Raw genomic sequence first — 25,655 nt, forward strand, 5'->3', positions numbered from 1 at the left:
CAGGACTACTGGCTGGACAGATCTCCTGCAGCTTTTCTAAATAAGAAGCTAGTGACTTGCTTCTGGCACTGTGAAAACAAGGTGCATGCTTCCTTCCAACTTAGTGGAGTAGAAGGATGCTCTGTCTGCAGCAGTTCTCTGGTGGAGTGTGCTATGGAAGTTCAGGGTTTAAGTTCAGTACTAAGGTGATGGGAATAAATACTGTGTCTGAGACTTGTCACAAAGTTAAATCAGATGAGATGTGCTTTGAGTTTCTGCCAAAGGTACTAAGTTACCAGAAACGTGTAGGTTTTTCCAGTAGTTTTTCTGCACAGATGAACAATTTGCTGTCCTGTGATATATCAAGACTGCCTCTGAGGTTGTGTTCTGCCACTGCAGCAGGATCAAACCTTCAAACCATCAAACCTTCACTTGAAGATATTCCTATAGATGTATCATCTGGTAACATATGTCATGATCTGCTAGTTTGATATACTTGGGAGAGAAACACGCTATTCTCCTGTTTCACAAAGCCCTGCGTGCTGCCAAATAGATGTTATAATATCCCTTTGAGTTCCTCCTTGAAGTTGTTTATATCTTTGCATTCATATAGATGCATGCAGCTGGTTGGTGGTAGGATTCTTCCACCCAGTTGCTGGGTAATTTTCTTCAGCTGAAGGTGGTGAGTCCCTACCTGGGTGTTAAGTATTAACTCTGAGACCATTTCTAACTTACTCACCTGTTGTTTTTATTTGTGCTCCTTTTCCAATGAAATGTCTTAATAGTCTAGACATCTTGATTTCTCCCTGCCACCCCCATATGCACACACACGTGTACACACCCCTCCAGTTTTGACTTTGCTTAGTTTGGGGGAGGAGAGGAATGAGGTGTTCAAGCACATGTAGGTGGAGATGTCAGGCTGTTAACCATGGCAGAAAATACACCCCCTCTCACCCTTCCCCACCTCCCCACATTTTGCAGACTTCCTAAAGACTGTGAGGTGGGGCAACCCATAAACTGCTCCCCTCAAAGAGCAGTCAGGCTCCAAAGCTTGTAAACATCATCCTGCTTTTGTGACTTGGCCAAGAGGAGTATAACTTCAGTAATTGCTCTCAAATAGGAGGCTTAAAGTTGCTCAACTGCTTTCTGTTCTGTGCTGCCCGTGTTTGCAGTACTCCAGCCCAGCCTTCCGCGCAACGCTCCTGACAAAATGGGATTGTTTGGCCCTGGTTTCCAAAGGGAAGGCTTTTGTTTAGGACTCACCATGCCAATGGTACTTCTCAAATGAAAAATGAGGGCTTATAGGAGGGGTGCTTTTATAATTTTACATGCTGGAATAGCCTTTGCTTGCAGCAGACAAGTTCTTGCATGCAAGCAGGGCTGAAATTTCCTTGAAGTTTTGAAAAGCAGCCCCCTTCTGCCTTCCCTCTCCCTCCCCTCAGAAATGCAACCAGGTGAGGAACACCTGCTCCTTCTGCAGAGGTCTTCATAATGTCAAGATCAACCTGCATTCTTGTTCTGTCTGTCTGCCCTTAAACCTGTGGCAGAGATATCAGCCTTGGACCTTCACTGAAGCGTTCTTCACTTCTTCCTTCCTCTGCAGCTCTGGCTTGTGCATGAGGAAGTTGTAAAGACTTGCAGAGCTCCTGGGGAAGGAAATGGAACATGTGTGCCTTTAAGTCAGCTTTTTCCAGGCAAGCAGGCTGCTTGGAGGAGGGGGACAGGCTCTTGAAAGAGCAGGGAGAAAAAGAAGAAAAAGAAAAAAATCCCTGGACCTGTCTTTGCCTTGTTTTTCTAGGAGTTAAGAAAAGAATCTGAGAGTTGGCTGTGCTGATTGACGTTAGGGACTTGGTTGCAAGAGATATGGGTGATGACTTAACTAATGGTCTAACTTTTTTAACTTCTGGAGTGAGTAGAGATATGAGGCTGTTGCTTGATCTATTTTTGCATTAAATCTGTTAAGTTGTTTGTTCTCGAGTGAGGCTTGAACGGAAAAGGCCCTGACTGGTGATGAGATCCTGTAGTACTCAGCAGAATGGGATGGTAGCGTGGGACCTGGGTTTGTTTAGGAGCTGTGCTTTTTTCTAATCTGTAGCAGCTTTCTGGCTTCTTCTGGGGTTTTTTGCCTATCTGTAGAAACTCCAGTCAACATGCACCTATTAGAAAATTTCAGGTGAAATTGAGGAATCATTCTTAAAATAAATATTTTAATACACAATAGCTTCTTCTAAAAATCAATGCAGAAAATGTCAAATACTCATTTTCAACTCAACCGTAACATTTTCTAAGCATTTTGTGAGTTTTGGGGAGGTTTTGAGTTGTAGAATATAAATTCTGTACCCGACTGAAAGTGCAGTCAGGAGGTTGGTCATCCTACCTGGGATTAAAAATTTGACAAGGCTGTTTTTCCAAAAACACCTTTTGAGTGTTGATTTGCAGAAGTCAAGGTAATAGTAATAGTTCATGAAAAGACACTGCCAAACCAATATTACAGGTCTTGTCCCCCCCCTCCCAGAGAGGAGGTCGTTGGGATAGTAACGGGAGTGTTTTGTTTAGTGTAAGCAGTGGAATAATGCTTTGAAGTTGTTTTTTGTCAACACTGGTCCTAGGAAAAACACAACTGAAGCAGCATTGCCAAGATGGTTAAACAGGCTGAAGTTGTATCTTTCCCAACAGGTTAGCATATCTGTTCAGGTATCTCCTGTGAAATGGTTCTTCTGCTAAGCTGTGATTTTCTGCAGAACTGTGCTGATGTTCTTCTCTGAGCAGTAACCTTTAGCATGTTGTGGTTTTTGGTAAGCACAAATGCTGTATTGCTTTTAATTAAAGGAGGTGAACTGCTTTCAGTGCAGTATGTGCTCTCCCCTTGCCTTCCCCACCCCCCTCCAATCTGTGCCATGGCCACTTCTAAAGTATTAGCAAAATATTTAGAAGATACTAGTTGAAATGAACAAATACTACTTTATAAAGTTTTTTGACATGTAAGAACAGACTGGAATGTGCATGTCCTGTTAGTGAGGTGTTAGTCATAAGCTTCAAGTCTGAGTAGCATGCAAGTCACAAAATAAGCTGGTGTGGTGGTATGTGTGTATATAATATACCCATGAAATGCTATAAAATACTCATGAGTTTGGGGCATTCTTAGGATGCTCACTAGAAAACAAGGTTTTTGATAAATTTGTGAAAGAACTCAAACACTTGTATAATTAGGTAAGTTTTCCACACAGTCTTTAACTTTTAAGCTAGCATGTTCCTAATGATATTCTGAAGAGCTTGATGATGTCAGGTATTTAGATTAAGTATGGGTAGACCTTACACTCTGGAGAAGAGCTAATTAATGCAAATTCTTTAACTGTTTTCTGAAAGCACAATTTGAAAGGAAAGTTGGCTTGTACTACAGGAAAGGTGTTTGCATCTTGTGCTGACTGACCATCCCCTAGGTAGAGATATGCCTAATGCAAGCCAATGGTAGAGCTCTTATAAACTGAGTATGTCTATTTAAGCTGAAAGTATTATTTGGCACTTATATCCATTAGCCTTAATCAGCCTGTAGCTCTTACTTCGGCAGTCAGGTAGGGTTACAGCATGGATGAGTACGTGGGTATTAGTTTTCAGTAATGGTTTTGATAGTTGAGCTGTAATTGGAAAGCTCTCTGTGCAGCATATAATGAACGTAATAACATGGATGCATCTTTATGCTTTTGGTGCTTTTAAAACAAAGTGGAAAATTTGAAAGAATTAAAGCAGATCTAATGAGGGACTTGATGCTTTAGTGGGGGAGAGGAGGTTTTTTGAACTGGAAAGTTAGGGATCTGTTTCCTGTGTTGAGGGGCCACAAACTGGAATACGACCACTCATCACCCTATGGCAGAGGAGTTACTTAAAGCTACTGCCTAGCAGGATGTGAGGAAGGCATCACAAGTTGGGTTGGTCTATTAGAGGGAGAGCAGCCCTTTAATCAGCTTCTTTTCTGGATCTGTTCTTATGTCTGTCAGGCCCTTCTGGAAGCGTGTAAGTGTGAGCATCACAGAAAGCAGGAAGTTGCACAAGTGAGCTGTCGGAGCTGACATGGGTTTTTCAAGTAAATGAGCATTCGTCTATCAGTTCCATTTACTGTGACTTGAATAACATCTCTAGCTTGTAGTCATGCTTGTAAGACCTCCTAAAACATTGCACTCCATGTGTTTGTCCATGTGTAAATGGCCACCTGCCGCCATCTTGAGCTTTTGAGCCCAGTGGTAGATATGAGGAAAGCAGGGATATGGGGTGCCAGTAAGCAAAAGGGTTTAATGTTCTGAGTATTGCATGTGTTCCCTTTAGGCTTTTTGTAGATGGCTGTGTAGCTCTTGATTGCCCTTAGTTAGGAGGAAAAAAGCAAATGATTGAATTTGGCCTGTTGGACCCGTGACTTGCAGGGTGCTGTCCATGTCCTGCCAGGCTCTGGGGTCTGGTTGTGTGGTCAGAAACCCCATTCTTCATGTTGGAAGAATGGTTATGTGTCAGTCATAACTCTTTGTAATGTAGTATGTTTCTATAAGGTGTTGCAGGAATGCTTTCAGCTCTAGAGTGTATGCTAGCTTGTTTGGTCAGATTTGCCACTGGAGCTATAGGGCTCCTTATTTTAAGCATCTTACAATCAGCAGGATGCCCATTGATTCACACCTTCCAGCGCATGCATGTTGAAACAGTGTGCTGCGTGCAGCTCCCTTTCCCACAAAAACTTCCTAGCATCCTAGGTAGAGATCCAGATCTGCTTTCAAGTGGAACAATGGGAAGGCAGAGCTGACCAAGACTATAGTGTGTTACTGCCTTAGCCTGTGTGGGCAGTTAGATGCAATGGCTAATTTGCAGTAGGAAAGACCAGCCCTTAGATAAAATAAATAAGTGGACATCTGGAAGCACTTGAGCACTGTTTTGTACTTCTGATAGAAATCAGTGGAGCACAAGAAAAATGAGGGATAGGTTACAAAATCAGTTGTTAAAAGCAGGGGAGGTGGGTAAAGAACTTGGTATCGTGCAGCCACTTGCAGAATTCTGCCTAGGTTATACTTATTTCATCCCCAAAATAAGCAGACTTAGAACTGCCAAAAAACATTAGGGCCACTACTGTACAGTACTTACTTTCTGATATTATTCTCTTTACATTTATTTCTCAGGTAACAGTTTACAAGGGTGCCAAGTAGCATTTTCAGACTACAGTAGGATCCTGTCTTGCCTCCCTGAATGTTCAGGTGGGGTTATAAAGTGGGGAGTTGGAGGAAATGCTGCACTACTGTTTGTTTTCCCTAATAAATAATAGGGAATTGTGCATATTGTCATCCCTCAAAACTAGTGGCTTCTTATCAATTGACCTTTATCCTTTGAGCCAGAACTGCCTTTGGAAGAGGACAAGAATGCCTCTGTCCAGTGTAGTCACTGCTGAGCTTCCTTGACTGTAATATAACTATTTAACACTGAAGTTTTATTTTCCTTGCATTCCAGTCATGATAAATCACTTTTTCCTAATGTCTGAAGCTGAAAGTTCAGAAGAAACTTATTTCCAAAGGCATAGTTTGTGGTTTACATGTATATGTTAATGCAACTAAGTGATAGAATAGGCACCCTATTAAGGACTTCACTGAGTAGACTGGTCCTTTGCTGTAGTCATGAGGGATGTCTAGCGAAGAGCCCTAATAATGCTGCTGCATGGTGGGTTTTTTTGGTTGTAAAATAGGGAGATTTCAGTGTTGTAATCAACCTTCCTTGGTGGGAAGTGTGGGTGTTCTAAGCACTTAATGAACTATCACAGTAAAAATGTTCGTCTCTTGATGTAGGAGTCTGAAATAGCTATGAAATATAGATGAATTCTTACATTATCCTCTTCCTAAGAGGGTGTTCTTCATGCCTCAACTGAAAATCCCCAGGTTCATGTGAATTCATAGGTTGTTGTTAGCCTGTGAATTCAGCATACACGAAATTTTGGCTCTGCTGTATTTAATGAGTTTCAGTTTTTTGGTGTGGCTTGCCTCTAAGCACAAAGATGTATATGAGAGGGTTTTAGGATAGTGGTGCAATAACTGTTTTTGTTACTGGTTTTGAATGTATGTGAGAAACTTTATTTCAACTTGGATGAGTTGGAAACTATCAAAGTCAAGGTGTTTGACAGCTGCTTTTGTTAAATTTAAAACAGGTAAACATCACATCTGTGCATAAAGCTGCATTTGCATCTTTCCCCTAAGTAACCTTAGTATTTAAATGTCAACGTCTATCCTACATATTTGGTCATACAACCAAAGGAAACTACTGAAGTCTTGCTTTAGTGAAGTAAAGCTTGTGTGTGTTTTTTTTTTTTTTCCAAATAGTTTTCAATTTGTCTGAAATAATGCTTTTCTTTTTTTCCTCTGAGGAAAATCTACTACCAAACGTGCTTTCTCTAAAAATCATGTTTCTGCTGTGTCTTTTTCAGGTCCATTCCTCACAGCTCCCCTTTCATGAGAAATAAGTCTAAATTTTTAATGGATGAAGTGTGGATTTTTTTTCTAGAAAAAATATCTAAACTGACTTGTTCTATAGACTTGTGTTTTGGGCACTTTCTAAAAAGATGACCCTGATCTTATTTTCAGTCTTCATTCACTTGTCTTAAATATCCTATCCATTTCCCAAAGTTCAGGACCCTTCGCTTTGTTGAAACCTTTTAGAGCTGCTTCTGAGAAGGATTTCTGTGGCTAAGAAAGCTGAGAAATAAATACAGTGGGAGGAGAAAAATAATAATTCAGTCCTTGGTGTGTGGGGGAAGATGTTGTTGTTTTGCTGTTAGCCTGCTTTGCCCCACAGTTTTTAATGCTGTTATATTTCATGCTTTTGAGAAGATGCCTTCAAGGGCTTTCACATGACAGTAAAGTGGTGAAAATTTAAACTGCTTTCAGTTGGCTTCCTTGTAGCAGTAATATCTGCTTATTCCAAATCACTGTTTGTGTGGCCTGTAACAGTACTTTTTATCTAACTGTTCTTCTTTTTTTTCTTTTCAGAGATCGTTCACATTAGTATTAGAAGCATGGGATTGGGATAATGATACAAAAGGTGGTGAGTATTTATGTAAAATTGTCAGGTTTCACTTACTTTGTGCTGTATGTGCACAGATCGTGGGGGGAGAGGGGAGCATGGTGTGCTGTTGCAATTGGCCATCCTTCCAAAGCAATGGGAGGATGCGGTCTAAGTTAAGGGTATGTACAAATCCCAGCAGAGAGGGGGGACTATATTAGGAATTACCAAAAAAAAATACTAGTGATAAGAGAGAGAATGGACCATAGCAAGTGAAGATTGTAATGCATAATTCTTTTAGTTTCAGAAAGTTTAAAAATTATGGTAAGCCATTTTTTTCCCTTAAGGAAAATGATCTGTGCTGTAGATTTTCGCTTTAAATACTCTTTTGTTCACCCTTCACTGCTTTCTGTGGTAACTTCCATGATCAGGCAAACAAATAAAGCATTCTTGCTGCCTGTAAATTAAAAAAGCTGGATATCATTGACAGTATTCTAAGTCATGATGGTATGATTCATTCTCCAGTTGTTTCTTTCATAGTACTGGAAGTTACCTTGTTTCTTGGTTGTAAATACTAATCCTTGTTATCAGAGCATGGCTATTAATCTGAAGGAAAAGCAAGCTTAGTGTTTAAATACTTCAGAAATAATTCGGAGGTGTTGGTTGCTATGTTGTTGCTGAAGTAGAGCTCTCTGATCTTTGGTAATGTTTTATGAACTTGTCTCTCAAAATAAAAAATGTGTAGCTGCAAGTGCTAAGTGAACATCAAACTTGTTGCTGATAACGGACTATTTAAGCTTGTCTGGGACTGTTACAGAGAAAGATAAGTGTTCAGGCATTGAGATAGCGAAGATTTGTGCCCCAGATTGTCGTCATTTCCTAACTATAGGTTCTATTCTCTGCTGCTTCACTGACCATCCTTATAAAGCAAGATGCACCAAGTGCACACAAAAAAGGCAAAGCTAAAGTAATACTGAGGCTATGTTAGAGTTTGAAGGCCCTCTTGAAGATTGGGACCAGTTCCACTTGCGTTTTCCTGGCAGACTTTCTTAACTTAGGTTTTCCTAACATAGTCTGTGTCTAGTGATGAAGTAATTGAGTTTGTAGTTTGTTCCTCAGTCTTCCCTCTGTTAAAATTAAGCTATTTTTGTCCTGTCTAACAACTTCAGCCTTTTCTAATAGGTATGTTTTCTTTAGATCTCTGGTAATTCATGTTGCTGCAACCCTTCAGTTGGTCCACAGCCTGCTGAATGGCAGTTTCCCAAGCTGGACATGGTATTTAAATGAGATCTTGTATGCTGAGCAGAGGAAGCCTAAGTCTTGAATAAGTTTAGATATCCTATGTAGGAACAGACTGGAGTTGTCTTATTTGGATGTTTTTTTGAAGAAGTACTACATGAAGTTCCTTTATTCAGATACTTCCAGCTTGGGAATAGTTTACCTAGGGGCAGCTAGTACAGTGAGTATTGAGTATTTGCTCCCCCCCTATTTCTAGGTGGCTTATCAATTCAGGAAATTGTGTAGAAAGGAGTGAGTGTGAGGACCCTATGCTGCAAAGCATGAAATGGATGCATTTAAAAGCTGATTTCTTTTTAATAAACTTCAAAAGTTGGAAGACCCTTCTTTATTATGTTTGTCCTTGAATCTGCAGAATCCTCTAGCGAATCTGTAGCTTTCAAACCCCAGTTTTAAAAGAAACTTTTAAAATATTCTTGATAAGGGGATAATTACTTTAGGCTTGTGTTGTTTTTCCTTTTTATGCCTTTCAGATTTCTTTAACATGCTTTAACAAAGCTGTGTACTTCCACTGATGTCAGCTTTTTCCCGAACTTCAAAACAACCTAATGTATAATGTCTTTAGGAGTTCCAGTGGGCCATCTCCTTTAAAGAATGGTTTCAATGAACTACAGAAGTCCAAGTGTCTCAAATTACAGTCTAGGTCTCCTGAGAAACTGCCAGTGAAAGGTGAAGTTCCCTTTAATGTAGGCTGCCAGAGAGGTGCTGTTAACTTGCATTGCATCTGAAACAGAGAGGCTTGTCATGTGAATTTTGTTGTGCTTTTTTAGCCTATAATTTGACAGAGGACTAGCTAAACACATGTCTTGAGGTTAAATGTTTCAGTAGTCTGTTTACCAGTCTCATGAAAGAGATCTGTTGGCTTTTTCTTTCTCCCTCCAAGAGCAGTCTTGGCAGGCAATGCTCCAGTAGGTTTTCCCCTGTGAATCTGACAAGATGCAGGGACTGCTCCTTGTAGTTCTGTATGCTGCCAAATGGGACAGATCAGTAAGAATGCACACCTAAGGGATTAAAAGAGGAACACAACATATCCTCCAGTGAAAAAAGGAACAATGTCTGCATCCTGGGGGGAGAGGGGAGGAATATCTGTGGAAAGCTGAATTCCCTGATGTGTACTGAACACTGAGTAAACCTCAGGCTCAGGTTTTATGTCTTCTGTTGCCAGTGTAAGAAAGCTTAATGTTCCAGTCTCTCTGTGAACTGATTGATGGTGCCAAAGTCAGGTTTTACTTCCCTTTAAGGGGATGAGCAAGGCTGAAAGTTGATTGCAAGTCCTCTGTTCCCGTTTGAACTTTTGATAAGGTATTATTACAAAAAAAGGTTTCAGAATAGTTCTTTTTCCCCTCTATATGTACCAGTATCCTGTATTCTTCCTTGCAAACATCAAATGCAGGATTGCTTATGGTAGTATTATAGTAGTATATAGTAGATCTGTGAAGCATGCATCTCAACTCAGTCAGGGTATATTTATTCCCTGGTACTTACCTTAAAGTGCAGACTGTAAGAGGGGCTTTAAAACATAGATTCCCAAACTTTTCCTGTGCTTCCTTCCTCCTCTGTGCAGCAGTATTGGCAGGACACCACCAAGCTATGGACTGGGAGTGAAGCTCGTGGCAGTGTAGTGTTACCACTTGTTTGCTTTTTGAGGGTAAAGGAGGGGGAGAGGAAACTGGCTTAGATACAAAATCACTGTGAAGGGCCTGTTTTCTGTCCTCTGTCACAGCAGTTCTTGCTACTTTCCAGGTAAGTCATTGGCTTGGCAGCTGTCTAGTTGTACAGCAGAGGTCTGGGCAATGCTTAACCCAGTGCTGCTGGTATGAAGCAAGCTGGCATCTTCACACGTGAAGTAACTTTCCATTTGAGTGCTTGTCTGCTGCTGGGATGCAGATTGCTTTCCTCTTTCATCTTAGTCTGTAGGAGACTGATCTGTCCTCACAGCTTTAAAACCTTTGCTTGAAAGATGCTGAAGACTGTACCTCCTGAGATGGTACCTCCTGTTTATGTAGGCACAAAGTACATATGCTACTGTGTTCGTCCCTTTGCAAACAGCTACCAACACTGCCTCTTGTATTGCCCTGTAGGTGCCTTGTTGGGAATGTCTGACCTCTGCTAAAAGACAGCGTGTTGATGAGTGAAGTTCTTAATTAAGTGTACTCATGGCTCCTGATAGCAAGGGTGCAATTAAATACTCTTAAGATAAGAGTTCCACTTCCAAAAATCAAATGCTTTGTGAATGTTAATTAAAGTGGGAACTTTGAGCCATCACCTCCTTTTGTGCAAGTCCTTGTGCTGCTGTCTGATTTTCTAGAGAAGTGTGCAGGAAAGTTCTTTCATCAAGGAAAAGAATCCTCTTGCTTCTGAGGAGTATGAAGGGGAGGTTAGAGTACTGTATCAGTTCTTTGACCAGTAACTGGATTCAGTTATGTGGCTTATTGCCTTAGTGAGGGCTAAAAGTACTGTGGGGTTGTGTTGTAAGGTGAGTTTTAATGGTAAACCAGATGCAGGGAGCAAACCTGCCTCACCACAGTAGAGAAATGTAGAAGAGAATATCTGCAGAATCGCTTTGGCATTGTGGGGGAGGAAGGAGAAACCCTGATAAACATGTTTCACACTACTTGGATTCACTATGAAGTCTGAAGTAAAGCAGAATCTCTTTATTCTCAAATTTTACTATATTACTTACAAATCTAAATTAAAACTAGATGGCTTGGAGCTGTTTTTCCTGGTACCTTTTATTTGGTGAATTATTTCACTTGCTTGTTTAGGCCATTGAGCCCTTCTACTGATACAAACCAAAGGAAAAGCTATCAAGACTATGTTCTCTTCAGAGGAGTTTGTGAAGGTGAAGCTTAATGTTTTTATTAAAAAAAAATAATTTTGCCTATTTCATTTCCCCATTTCTTGACCCCAGGTATCAAGAGGAATGTTCTGCATAGGTGTATTTTCCAATAGCTATGATGCTTATTCCAGTTTAACTGGGTTTGATGAATCTGCTTTAACTTAAAGACATTTGATAAGATTTTTATTAGTCACTCCTGTAATTGCAGGATGTGTTTTTCAGTTCATCTGATGCGCTTTGATAAAACCCTTTTGGGGTGTATGGCTGTGGCTGTTGCAGCCATTTCAATGAGCCTGTGTTGCTGATAGCTGGAAAATGGGTTTATGATGCATACTTGCTCTTTGGTCAAATTCCTGGACCATCCAGTGAATCGGCACTTTTTGTCAAGGCTTTTAGATCAATAGTCATTAAAGAAGAATCATATTATGAAAGGATGTTGAATGTAATCATGAGGCTTTTAAAGGTGGCTGGTGGTATCTTAGATACCCTGCTCAGTTGCAAGCAGCTTTCTCTGGCTTGCAGGCTTGTTCAGTCTGCCACTGACTTTGTGCTGCTGGATGACAGAGGACTTTGCATATAGGAATTTGAGAGTCAAAGAGTTAAAGACAGACTTCAATGTGTTTGTCTAGCCATAAAATGTTTTATGCAGACTAGTCTAGGCAAGCATGAACTATAGCCTATACATGGCTTTTACCACTTGTAATATTAAAGCAGAGAGATGCTTTGGCTTAATTGGAGAACCTTTCAGTGCTTAATTAAAACATAGTTTTTACCTTTTACTTCAGTATTCTTTAAGAGGAAAGATTTTTATGGTAGCAGCAAGCTTGAAAAAAGATGTCAAGGTAACAAAAGCAGAGCCCACTACTTCATTACCTTTTGTTTAACAGTGGAATGACTGAAAAATTGTTGAGTTCTCTTATGCTTTGGTGGCAGATGTACAGGATACTTCTGTGCTCTCAGTAGCTTCCCAGGTGAGAAAGTCACTTTCTTGGCATTGTTTTCTAAGCCTGATGTGTTACTGAGCAGTAAGTATGTGGAATGCACTAGATGAATATGAGATTTCAATATTGCTTGCTATCTGCTTGGCTTGTTTTATATCATTAATAATCTGAAGTTGAGTCCCTATCTCACTACCATTAGTCTTTCCATGTGCACAGTTTTTGGTTCTCCATTTCTTTTAGTGTACTTTTTTAAAGAATCTTCATTCATTAAAGGAAATGGACACCGAAGTGCTGAGCTAGCAATATTATAGTAACTTCATAAATGGGTATGAAATTCATGTACACAAGTGGACTTTCTGTGCCCCTTTCTTGCCCTGAGTAGTGCTTGGGAGTTTTCAGCTGCAGCTTGTGGTCACCTAGAAAAAATAGTAGGATGTTACCAGACTCAAATAGTGGCTTAAGAGCTTCCAAATGAGATCTCTCATCACTGAGGTCACTCACTGCCCTTGCTTGCTCTCAGTATTTACTCGTACAACTGCCTCATCTCCTAGTACTGAAGCCGTTGTATCAAGATTAAAATACATAAATACAAAGTTGATATTCATAAAAATGACAATATTTGGGGTTGATGGTTCCATAATCTTACATTTTAGAATCCATTTGTCCCATGCAACCGCTAAATACTTTGTGCATGTGTGGTCTCAGCTAACAGGCTGGTGGTAGCAGTGCTGCTGCTGTCTGTGTGGGCAGGGCAGGATGCTTATGAGAGTGTATTGCAGCAGTGGTCATAATTATCTGTAGCTCCACCGGGGATAAGGATAAGCAGGATACAAAGAGAATGGTCCCTTGGTAGTCCTTGGTTCACGTGTGTGTTTCTTCAAAAAAGCCACTTACTAGCTAGACAAAGTATTCTATGAAATGCTTGTTAAAGATGTTTTGCTTTCTTTATAGAAAATGATGAAATGGGAATAAGCTGGTTGATGTATGTAATAGTCAATGCTCTGGTAGGCTTAATTTTACAGTAAATTAACAGTATACTATTTTTTTAAAAAAACTACATTGGCACCAGAGAACGTTTACAGTATTATCGCAGTTAATAGATTATGCAGATCTTGTGATTTAAGAGGAACAGAAAGGAGGCAAAAAGAGTCTCAGATCAAGATAAAGCTGTTGGTTGTCAGTACGTGGGTGTGGTATGTTTGGCTGCCTTGAAAAATAAGTTATTTCCTATGGATTATGTTCCAGTTTTTTTAATATTTCCTTTGGGACACTTTTTTAAAATTGGCCTTCCTGTAATGAACTTTGCAAGGCAAAGGAAAATTCAGTTACACAGTAGATCTTTATCACTTAACATTTTCTTTACTAGGCTTTCTCTTAACCGGTTGAATACTTTGGATTTGAATTTACATGTTTGTATGCTATCAAAATCATCACTTGTTGAATTTACCTTTTTTTAAAAAAAATAAAAATAGGTGAAGACTTGTTAATAGAACGAGTGGCGCATGCTGGCATGATCAACCCAGAAGATCGGTGGAAGACACTACAGTTTAATGGTCCTGTTGCCCATTTTGAAGTTCAAATAAGAGTGAAATGTGATGAAAATTACTACAGTGCTCTGTGCAATAAATTTTGTGGCCCTAGAGATGATTTTGTCGGTCACTACACATGTGATCAAAATGGAAACAAAGCCTGCATGGAAGGTTGGATGGGAGAAGAATGTAAACAAGGTAGTATTTTTTTACTTCATTTTAGATTAGTTCTATTGTTAATATAATAGAAACCCTTGCAGTGGTTGATATATGTAGTATCAGTGCTGTTGCATATTAATTTTAACACATACAGATGTTGTCCGTTGAATACAAGTCTTTTTCAAAGCATAACTTTCTTGTTACTTCCTCTTGAAATCAGTTTGAAAGAAGTTTGAAAGATGATGGTGTTAAAATAGGAAAAACTCATCCTTTGAGTAGTGAAGCGCAGGGCAGGGTACAGTGTTTGCAGTGTGTGCTGTTGGGGGTACACAACATACTTAGAATTCAAAACACTGAAACAACTTTATGCTAACTAACTCTCTTCAGAGGTGATGTTTCTTGAAAACAAAATGTACCATGCTTGTAACAAAGCAAAATGTACTGTTTGTAAACATGAGTTGTTTTTTTAAACAATGATGGTAACAGTAATACCGTAGACTTCTAGTCTTGTAAAAATTCCCGTAACATTTTCACAAATGAAAAAGTTTAAAAATTAATATATGCACAGCTGAAAGCTTTTTGATAGCTCTTAATGTGAACAGAAATTCAAGTGTAATTTTTTTTAATGGACCACTAATCTTCTATCAAATCTTTGTTTTGCCTGTAGTCTCTCAGTGAGTAATTAGTGCTAAAATTACTCGTCATACTTACCTTTCTGTTGAGGGCTTCTTGTTTTTGTTGTGTTTTTTTTCCTCTCTAGTAAAAAGCTGTTAATGAGGGGGAGACCATCTTTAGGACTTAGACATACACTTGTCTTGACTGAAGCTTGGGATTTCTAGCATAATATTAAATTGATTTAAAATAAAAAAAATACAACTATTTGATAAATGTCAGTTCTGATGCTCTTGTTGCAAACCTATTTAGTTCGGTAGCAACTTTTTCAGTGAGATACCCTGAGTTATTTTTCACAAAGCTGCTGTGGTGGTGTTTTATGAAATAGCTAGCTAGAAGGTAGGTATATTGGAACATGCCTAGGGAAAAAATGCTTTGCATAAGCAACAAGTAAGTTACACCACAAAAGCCCTAGCTGAACAGTTCTGCATTGCTGCTATGCTAAGGGATATCTGGCTACCCAGACTAACTGAAGACTAAAACTTTTTTTTATTTGCAGCTGTATGTAAACAAGGATGTAATTTGCTCCATGGGGGTTGCAGTACACCTGGGGAATGCAAGTAAGTCTGCATGCTTGAATATTTTACTTCCAAGTACTGATATTTCTATTTTTTTCCATGTACGCTGCTACTCTTAAAGGGCTTACTTTAAAATTGAAAAGTCTGTACAAAAGCACGGATGCTACTAGATATGAAGTAGACATCACATGTAAGATACTGTATCGTACTGTTCTGCAATGCTGTTCTATTTCTGTGCTTATAGGACTTGAACAGATATGCTTCTTGTATTTAGCAAATGAGAACCATCCTTTTTTCAAAATCCTTAGGAACTTAGATCTTGAGATACGGTTTCTTATCCTTTTAAAAGGGTGACTTGCTCTTTAAGAATGGCTGTTACGACTAGGAAATGCTCCCAGTACTAGAACACTCAACGTGTACATCATCACCAAAATATAATAGACTTTTTCTCAAAGAAGCTTTGTTGGGTAGTAATGTTATAGTAGCAACCGAAGTGTCAACCTAAACTTTATACCCTAATTGAATGTTCTTGGTCCCTGGATATGAGAGAATGGTGTCTGAAATGTTTGTGCAACTTTGTGATTAAGTGGACTCTGATAGCAGAGAAGCACTGATTGTTTCATTGTTGAAGTTGCATCTAATGCAGTAGGTCTATTTTTATGCTGGGTATTGAAGAAATGAGACTGGTCTGCTTGCAATTTGGTGGTTCTTTGTGAGTTCTTAGCTTAAAACTGACCAGAGGTAAAGTTATATCGAATCTTTTCTTGGGATTATGTAAGACTGATGTCTGTCAGAACCCTTGAGAGCTGACAAATATCATTGAGTCAAACTCTGATAGTTTAACGCAATGCTGATTGATCCTCCTCCTAGCAAACAGTGACCATCAGGGAAGTGGCAGAAGATGGATGCAGGTGTAGCCTAGCTTTGTTTGCAGGGTTTGAAGTGCTGGTGTGTGAGCTGTGACAGCTGATGAGAACAAGTCCCATTCTGCTGGAGAACTGGAAGTTTCTGGCAGTAGGGTATGGCAGATAACAATCCTAAATCATTGCATTGGAGTGGTTTTATACTGCCCTGAAATTTCAGTCAGATGCTGCTGATTTGTGGAAGATTGTGTTGTGGCTCTTGAATGTGACTGCAAATTCTGTGTTAATACCAGTATGTGAAGTACATTGGTGTTGTGCATGTGGTGTTTTACTTCTGAAGAGCTAAAAAATCTCCCTTAAAAAGATTATTCAAGGCACATATTTATCTAAATTATGGTTGTGTTTTTGTAAGAGTATGGTATTTAGGATCTCTTCCTATTGTTAAAAGTTTTGCTTGTGGTTTTAAGAATTATGAGTCCCTCTACCTCTTGGTGATCTTTACTTAGTAAGAAGTATTCCTTTTTCTGAGCTTTCCAGGAATGTTGAATCTATGCTGAACTCTGATTTATGTAGGGTCTTTTTTTTTTTTTTGGAGCTCTGTGCCTATTTGAGTCTTAGGAGCCTGTGAATGTTTGCTTCTGAAATGCAAAGAGCCTTTGAATAAAGATGAACCAGCTTAAGCAAATGTAGAAAGTTTCATTGTGAACTTTCATTTCTCTCAGTGGTACTGCATGTGTCAGGAAGGACAGAAGTTGGAGAGATGGAGGATCATTTCAAGAGTGGAATAAAAAGCCCTTGAAGATGAAATCTGAGTTCTTGTGATACCTTTTTCTTAAGGTGTCTGAATAAGGAGTCTCATGAGCAAAGCCTTCCCATACAGAGTCTCACTGACATACGTGAAAAAGCATCTAGTGGTGTAAGTCTAGGTGCTTCTTCTAATCAGCCCAGATAACCAAAGCTTATAGAAGCTTCTGCAGAAGGACTTTGACCAAAAATCTCACTACTTTGCTGGATGGATTTTATCTGAAAAAAGTACTGGGGGGAAGAATAAGGGACTTACTGGTCCAGATGGGTTGTATGCCGTTTATTTTCCTTGCTTCTTAACACAGGTCTGCTGAAGCAATAGACTGGTGGTCAGCATGTTGAAGGAGAATACTGATTTTTCTATACATGGCCACTGTATTTCCACTATTGCAGAAGACTCTGCTCTCTTTAAAAGTGATTTGTTTGCTGGAGCTCTGTCCCACAGATATCTCTAGTTTGCATTTTGTAGTGGTTACTAGGCTATGTTAAAAGTGGAACTTCTAACCCAAATGGATAATACTTTCTATAGAAAAATGATTCTGAACTAAAAATAAGCAAGGCTTAGAGACGTGACCTTTATCTTCAGCAGTACAAAGGAAGCTGTTATTTAAAAAAAAAAAGTTTAGTGCTATTGAATCATAATCTAGATTGCTCCTTCCTGGTTTTTGGACAGTTGCCACTGTCATTTAACAGGTGAAAACAATGTCCTTTTTTTAATTCAGAAGGAAAATGAAAATGTGAGAAAAACATGGGTGTGAGATGTATGGAAATCTACTGGTGCCAATAGCTCCTTTGTTGCCAGAGTGTGCAATGGCATTTATAAATAGAGTTGGAAAACGATTTCCATCTTCATCTTGTATGAACATGTAAATAACTTAAGCAGTGGCTCTGAGGCATCAGCCTAACTCTTGTAGCCAGGCTCTACCCTCTGTGCTTTGATTTTTCCAAAGTAATTTAGAGCTGTTCTTGGATTAAATGTTCTAGCAAAAACAAATATTAAATATAGCTAAATGACTGCAGACTGCTAATAGCTGATAGGCAATTAGCTGAAACTGGATCTCATCAGTTGAACAAGTTCAGGTACCCATTGTTTTGAAGAGGTTATGTTGAAGTTGGCTATTTCTCTGCATTTTCATCAAATAAATTAAAAATAGCAGACCTTAAGACAACTTAGTGTAGGAAATTGTTTTGTGGTATCACTGAGTCTAGGTGATAGGCTTTGGGTTGTTCTGAAGGCAGCTCAGAAGTAACTTGATGAAAAGCGAAGAAAATGACATCCTTGAGGAAAGTAACTTAAGTGAATCTTTCAAACGTAGGAAAACAGTCATTTTAAAACAAAAAAAAAACCATGAACTTTATCCATGTCCATGTTCCATATTTGACAGCTGTGAACTTTTTGGCCTGCAGTGGGAGGCCAAATGGTCTTGTTGGTTGATTGACTTCACCAAATGAAAGCACTAGGAAAGACTGCTGAAGCAGCACTGCCAAGCTGTAAGAATTGATGCTTTAAGTATGTTTTTGCATCATTTTAGGCGCTGCATTAAACTAGGTAAAGAAGAATGTAGTTATCTAATGACTTATAACTGGGTTAGGCTCAATCATGTTAGGAAATTACTAAAGAGAACATAGAGAAACCACAAATTGACAATCTCTTTCCTTGATTAAAACTGCTGACTGGTACCACTCTTAAACTGTCAGTAGGCTGCTTAACAGCTTAATCTTTTACTTCCTTGTGATCCAGAGTGGTATGGGCTTGGCAGACGTTCAGTTATGCCTCATGTCTGGTCTACGTTGTCGAATTCCTGCTGGGATGGTGTGTTTTCTGAAGCCTCTCTCCTCTTCCTTTTTGTCTTTGAATGCTCAAATGTCTTTTTGAAGCAAAAAGGGGTCAGATCTCAAATACTGCTCTGCTTGTGCTCAGCTGCATCTCTGGAACTATGGTAGGCCCTAGGTTATGTCCTGGATTTTTTCCATGCAACTGTGATACAAAAGCTTCTTCAGAACAGGTAGGCTAACTGAAATGAACAAGAACTGAGGTTGTTGATAGTCCTCTAACATGAATTTGTGCAAGCTGAGCAAAGCCAGCAGACGACGTCTAAAACTTCTGAAGCAAATTAATTAATTAACTTCTGTACTTCAGGCTTACTGTAGAATTGCTTTTGAACTAATTGTGGTAAAAATTTGGCTTTACAATGCTGGTGTGATTTATTAGTTTATATGGAATCATGTACTTGTTTCAGTAGGGCAAATGTAAGACTTCTCAAACTTGCTGTCCCAACCCACGCTATGCCTTCTGTAGCCCTTGTATTCAACTTTAGTCCTGCTTGTGAGGTTGGGTTACTGTGTCCAGAGGTGCCTGCAGGTGCTGTGGACCTCATACCAAGTGTTTGTGTGCACTTAATCTGTTGCTGTAAGGGCCAGAACAGGCTCAACTATCTTTTCGGTGTTTTCCTTCAAGACATGCAGGGACAAAATCCCGAGTTGCGAAATGAGCTACTACTACCTGAGGTGTTGGGAATAACAGTGTTCTGGAGATCCTTTGTTAATTGTTCGAGGCTTTCACAGTCTTCCCTTCCTTTTGAGTAGGAGGCCAACTGATATCACTAATCTCTTGCTTGTGTTTTCATAACAGTTGGATGGATGATGCTGTTAGTATTGGTACTGGGGAGCTCTGCTTAAGCTTAAGAAAGAAAAAATGGATTCCAGTAAATTCATGCTTGGTTACAGAGGTCTGGTGAGGCAGTTTGAAGCAGGTCATTATTGAAGCGCCCTGTGGAAAGCTAGCAAGAGATCTTACAGGACTAAAAAAAAAAAAAAAAAAAGCCTGCTTCTAAAGGTGGGGAGGAAGTAAGAGCATGAACTTCAATGCTAGTTAGCTCAGATTCAAAATTCTACCACTTCCAAACACCTAGAAAATGCTCACAGATGATGAGTTACTGAATAACCAGGACTTGTCAAGAGCGGATCTGAAACAACGTGGCTTCCTTCCACAGTGGCTCCATAACGTAATATCCATTGGTGAGAAATCTAAGCTGATCTGAACAGTGAGCTAGAAGTCTTGTGTGAGCCGTGCACTAGCTGCTACACCATCTGACCTTTTCAGTTCCTGCAGTGTTGGACTGACTGTGATCCTTAAAGAGCTGGTGGCTGTTGTTTGTTCCTGCAGGAGTGGGCTTGGTACCTGAACATCTGCTCCCATCTCCTCTTTCACACATGATACTTTATCTTGGTTTCCAGTTTCAAAGGGTTTGCGAAATTATTACTACTGCTGCTCTCATCATATAAGTGCCTGTTACCATAACCAGTATGATTGTACTACACCTCTTGTGTCCTAGTGGTAAGCTTCCTGGGGGTGCTGGCAAATATTTCTAAAATAGGCATATTAAGTTAGAAACTAAGTATGGGATTCATTTTTGTCTTAATTGGTCAAGGAACTGAGGCACATTCTGCACTGTGCATTAAATGGGTAGTGGATAGAAAGGCACAGAATATATTCTGAGTACTACTTCCCAGTAGAAAGCAAGTGAGCGCAGGGAATATGAACATGTACAATCTTAACCTATCTGGTAGTAGGTAGTGCAGACAAATTAGAACAATAGATTAAAAGCTTTATTGTTGAGAACTTGATATCCATACTAAAACCACTTCAGTTTTGCTTTTAGACTAGTCTGTTCCAGTGGGCTGAATGCATGTTTGCAGCTGGAAGACATGAGGTGTGCTCCTGGCATACTCTGTCTTATGTTACCTTAGCTTAACCTGAAAGGAATCCAGTTCCTTTGTTCCAAAACAGCTCTGATGTGAACCAACACACCATCAACAGGAATGATCAGGCAGTTCACTGAAAAGCATGTTCGTGATAGGAACTCGCACAAATGTAGACACACCCTTAGATCCACTTACTGCAAGTTGACTGAGCAGCCTTCCCCATGTGTTCCACGTAAACAATGTTGAACCATCCCCTCTATCATCTTCACAAAACTAAGTAAGGTATTGGAGCAAGAATGTTAGCTTTCAGTGGTTTTATTATAGCAGAAACAAGTTTGTAGGGAAAAGTTTGCATTTTTCATCCAATAAGAGCTCTGGGAACAAGAGTAAAAGTAGTCGAGCTTTTGGGTAACTGAAGGATTTGAGTATACTAGTGAGTATCTTTTCCTAGTCGCAGAACTGCTATCATGGCTATTTCAAAGGTAGGAAAGGGGAGAAAGCATTTATGCGATCTTACCAAATCCTGGTGAGTACCATACTGGCTATAATACTGAATCTGGACGCTCATAGTTGTAGGATCATCTAACAGACCATATTGCTCCATGCTATGCAACAGTCTCTTGAAGCATTAAACAGACTTTCTTATAGTTATTTTAAGTAAATAACTAATATAAAGCTATTGTTCTGGCCTATGCAACACCATCCTGTTCACGTCATCAGAAAATTCAGTGGTTTTCCATTTAAGAGGGTTATTTTTCCCCCACCCCAAATGATGCGTTTTGCTTCTGTTCTTAATGTCACTGTTTTGCTTCATTTTCCTGTGTTCAGTTTTTGGCCACAGATTCTAAAATCTGTGTGGGAGAAGCTCCCTGCGAAAAGCCTGCTATAAAAAAAATAACACGTGTAAATCACGTCACAATGATTTTTCCTCCTATGTTTATAGGATATGCAAGATACCGGTAAGGTGGTAATTAAAGGCTTGTACCACTTTGTGGATATCCTCCCGAGGATTTATTATTATTTTTGGGCTATGTACTTTGACCTAGACTTCGGAAGTAGTTTTGATTTCTTTTTGTGCTGTTGGTGGTGTAGGTCTACTTACACATCAGTTGCCAACTAAGCTCCCCGTAGCTAGATGTAGAACAGAATTTATTTAGGTATCCTCTTAAGTATCACAAGCTTTTTTAAAAGGTTAACTGGAGTAGGTTAGTGATTGAATGAAACCTTGGATATGCAATTTTTCAAGTGAACATCATGCAGGAAGTTCAAGACTCAAGTAATAGAAATGATTGAACTAGGAGAACAGACCATGCACCAAGGTGGTGTAGAACAGCTGAACAAATAAAGTTGGCTGTTGAGATCACTGTGGCTTCTTGGTACTTAACAGACTTATCTTTTGGATAAAGAGTTGAATCATACAAGGTGCTGAGGGACTGTTTTTTGGACTTGCAAGGTCTGGGTACATCGCTTCACCTTTCCGTATCACTTCTGTAACTGCCCTTGGAGGATTATCATGAAACTGTGGAGAGCAGAAAGAACCTCTGGAGTCCTCTAATCCCACCTTCTACCCAAAGTAGGTCTGATTAGGCCAGGTTGCTCATAAATACTGTTAATGCTGGCTTGCATACAGCAATATGAAATCTTTTGAACACCTTGTGGCATCTGAGTCAGAAATGCTCAATTTTAATCTAGCTCTCACTGTATAATTAACACAGATGTCTTCAGAGAAGGACCAGTATCAGTTCTTTCCTTAATTATAACTGTTTCAGAAGAACATAGAAAAAGCATATTTCTGTAATTCCTATTTTATGGGATTGCTATTTTACCAGTTTCGCTTTTTAACAGCCCCAGGGGAAAAAAAATATATTTTTCTTAGCCTGTGAGTACTTACGCATCATTGAACTGTGCATAGTGACAAGTGTTTTTGTGGGATTTCTTGATAATAAATTTTTACTGCTTTACAAGCACTGTAGAAGATCCTTCTTCATCCTGGAATTTAGCTATTTGAAGCCCCACTTGCTTATTTTTTAACTAAGCATATACTATGAGTTGAATTACTGTGGCTTTATCTAATTGTCAAGAAAAACTGCTTTTTCCTGTGCAGTTGCAGTTTGTCTAATCTGAAGACTGAAGTGTTATCTCAAAGCCTTGCTAATGTTAGCTCCTGCCACCTCCCTGTCCCCAGCCTTGTACTTAAATTCTTGTTTTCTGTTGCCACCAGACGTTCATCTAAGGAAAATGGAAGCCGTGAAGCACATTTGTAGAATTATCAGGGTCTTTTCTGCAAGTTCTCAGTTTCAAGATGACTAGCAACTCTTCTCTTATTCCTGTTGCGCTCCGTGCTAATCCTGACCTGAAGGGAGGCTTTGGTCTGGGAGCAGATGCCTGTGCTTCACCCTTCCATCAGGAAGTTACTAAACTGTAGCAGTCTATTTATGGTAGCAGCTTTTGTACTGCTAATGGCCAGCAAAGGCTAAGATTAAGTAAGCAGTCTCTGATTTTGTTTTGCGTTTGGTTGTGGAGGGGAGTTGGAGCAGATGAAGTCAGCAGAGGGGAAGGACGAAGGAAGTAGAATCTTGATTCCAGTAAGGATTTTCTTTGTCCGTTGTACAATGGGGATCTTTAAGTTCTCTAAATTTGGCTTTATTATCTATTCAGACATGTAAAATTTAGGATTGCAGAAGCTTTCAACGAGTTACTCTCAACAGGGGTAGGGGATGGGAGAGGGACCGGTGGATGCCTGCGGAAGAGGTAACTTCAGCCTGCAATTAGCTGTGCTAGTAGTTTCCTTTTTTTTTTTTTTTAATATAAGCAGTCATTACTTGACAAGGAATTCTGTTTTTTGACAGATATTGTTATTTTTACATCTGTACCTTTTGTGCTTCTATTTTTCTGCTGTGTTTTGACTTTGATCTTTACCTCATTGCAGTGTGCCCACTTCTGTATTGGTTTTGTTTTATTGATCCCATCTTGCTTTGAGTGAGCTGAGATTTATTAAACGTTATCTTATTAGAAGGAAGTGAAATTAAAGCTGTTCTAGCACCTGCTAATGTAGGATGCGACCAGACTTCCTGTTCAAGAGGAAATCCTAATTTATTCTTCCTTGTAAACCGAAGGCTGATCAGCTTACCACATAGTAACCTTTTGACTTGTAAACATTGTGTTCCTTTGATTGGACTGCCTTCAGCCTGTAGAAATGATTTCCCTCGGGCTCAGTGGTAACTTCAACAGTAAACTTCATGTTCTTCATGTTGAATATCATGAAAAAGCAGCAATCCTTTCCTGATGAACCAATTCTAATGTCGAGTCAAACATACCTGCAAATTCAAGGAGGTGTTTAAAACGCTCTCAAGTTTGAAGAAGGTGGCTCTATTTTTCTTTGCGCTCCTAATCTTCAGAGCAGTGTTAAACAAAGAAATGTTATCTATTGGATATAGAAAACAAATGGAGTTATTATGGTTATCTGCTGTGTGATGCAGACTTTCAGCCCTTGAAAATGCTTGTTACATGTGGGTGGGGAGTTGGCTCAGGCTGGGATAGTCATGGTGAATCACTGGCAGTAGTGCCAGGTTTGGCATGGATGCAGATTTGGGCTGGGGCCAGTAAAGTGAGTTAGTGCTTTTTTTTTTATTGTTTATTACCAGCCCCTGAAAAGACGTTTCTGTCCCCAAGAAGGAAGGAAGAGATCAAATTTAGCAGGAGCAGTATTTGTTTCCTCTTACTGCTAATACAGCACAAGAAAACCGCTTCTAAAGTATGTGTGTTTTCCAGGCATGTTCTCCTGATAGCTTAACGTAAAGAGGCAGTTGGCTGCCTCTGGACTGCATGGATGGTTGAGGCTGTCCCATATGGATCCTGCAACTCTGGGGTCCTGAATGAGGAGGAGATGTCAGGACTGAGAAATCAAAGTAGCTCTAGAGCTTTATGCAATAAAATAATTGTCTTTCAAAGATCTGCAGTGGGATTCCTCCTGCCTATGTAAATAGCAGAAATTTAATATGCTGTCAGCAGAGTCTGGTCTATCTCTCTGGGGATTGGTACTGCTTACTGAAATGGTGGAGTGATTCACAAGGAAGCAAGACTTAGTTATTCCTCTTTTCCTTCCCTATTCCCAAAACACTTAAGAACTTGTCTGCTTTTTATGGTTCTCGAAGCATGGTGGTAAAAGAAAGGTGAGCTTTTCTATTAAGAAACAAGGTTTTTAATGCTTTTCCCCTGCCAGGCATATCTCCACTGGCATGTGTGTGCCCAGCTCCCATTCAAAGTGTTTTTATGCATCTTTTTGTTGCTAATATAGCTCTTGAACTGTTTATAAGAAATACTTCTTTACGAACAGGCAGAAATATTTCTTTTAACCCAACAGAGTGAACTTACTATTTCTGTTTGGTTAGAAGTGTGTGAAACATACTTGGAAAAAAAAGCCTGATTTTTTTTTTTTGAAGACCTAGGCCTTTTCCTCTAGTATAAACGGTTGCTTTGTTAGCATAATTCTGGGCATTGCTACAGACAACATAATCTAATGTGGCTCAGTAAGCCTGCAGTCTGCTTTTTGAAAAGTAGCTGTATCCTTCTTTATACGCTGATCACCGGTTCTATCCCAGTGTGAGATGACTCAGAACATGGGATTCCTTGTGAAAGGACATAGAGATCTATGTGTAGCTCTCAGCACGCATAGTGCCTGCTGTGGTTTGTTGCCATGGTGTGTAATGTGGTTGAGCAAGATGAGTTCCAGTAAAGGTTTTCAACAGGACTAGTACGTACCTTCTAAATGGCAGAAATTAAATGATCTGTTGCGCATTGAACAGCTGACTTTGTTTTTGAGGATGGTAAGTGTAGCGTTCTAAATACCTGTAATGCTGATAATTAAGCATCATGTTGCTAACTTTTAACATGTGAACTTACATCTTAGGTGTCATTATGGTTGGCAAGGACAGTTCTGTGATGAGTGTGTCCGCTACCCAGGCTGTGCTCATGGGAGCTGTAATGAACCATGGCAGTGTAATTGTGAAACCAACTGGGGTGGCCTGCTCTGTAACAAAGGTACTTAACATTAATTTACAAAAAAAAAGTAAAGTTGCATGATTAACTGATAACTCATTAACCATTTCTTTCTTGCTAGTGTGCCACAACCTGAGTGTTTCTGTCCCTAATTCTTTTTTATGACAGATGTTACCTACGTGTTGTAAGTATAGGAAGCTCAAGACAAAAGTCTTGGAATGATCTGGACTCCTCTAACTTATGCAGTTCTCTTCTGCTCATCCTTCCCTGTTAGTGATGAACTGACAGCCTAGCTAATGGAATATGGGGATGATATGGGTGAATGATATTCA

The 25,655-nt window shown here is 39.5% G+C and overlaps 1 protein-coding gene across 2 annotated transcripts in view; it reads left to right on the forward strand.

The window, feature by feature from the left end:
- JAG2 (jagged canonical Notch ligand 2) overlaps positions 1–25,655 on the forward strand; it is a 68,005-nt gene that overhangs the window by 17,448 nt on the left and 24,902 nt on the right. The window contains exons 3-6 of one of the 2 annotated variants that reach the window (XM_068682560.1): positions 6,987–7,038; positions 13,548–13,802; positions 14,935–14,995; positions 25,235–25,365. In XM_068682560.1, coding sequence (XP_068538661.1) covers positions 6,987–7,038; positions 13,548–13,802; positions 14,935–14,995; positions 25,235–25,365 — 499 coding nt within the window. Of the gene's footprint in view, positions 1–6,986; positions 7,042–13,547; positions 13,803–14,934; positions 14,996–25,234; positions 25,366–25,655 lie in introns of both variants that reach the window. The other variant, XM_068682559.1, reaches the window with a different exon arrangement.

Source organism: Anas acuta, chromosome 5, assembly GCF_963932015.1.
Source record: "Anas acuta chromosome 5, bAnaAcu1.1, whole genome shotgun sequence".
NCBI classification, from domain to species: Eukaryota; Metazoa; Chordata; class Aves; order Anseriformes; family Anatidae; genus Anas; species Anas acuta.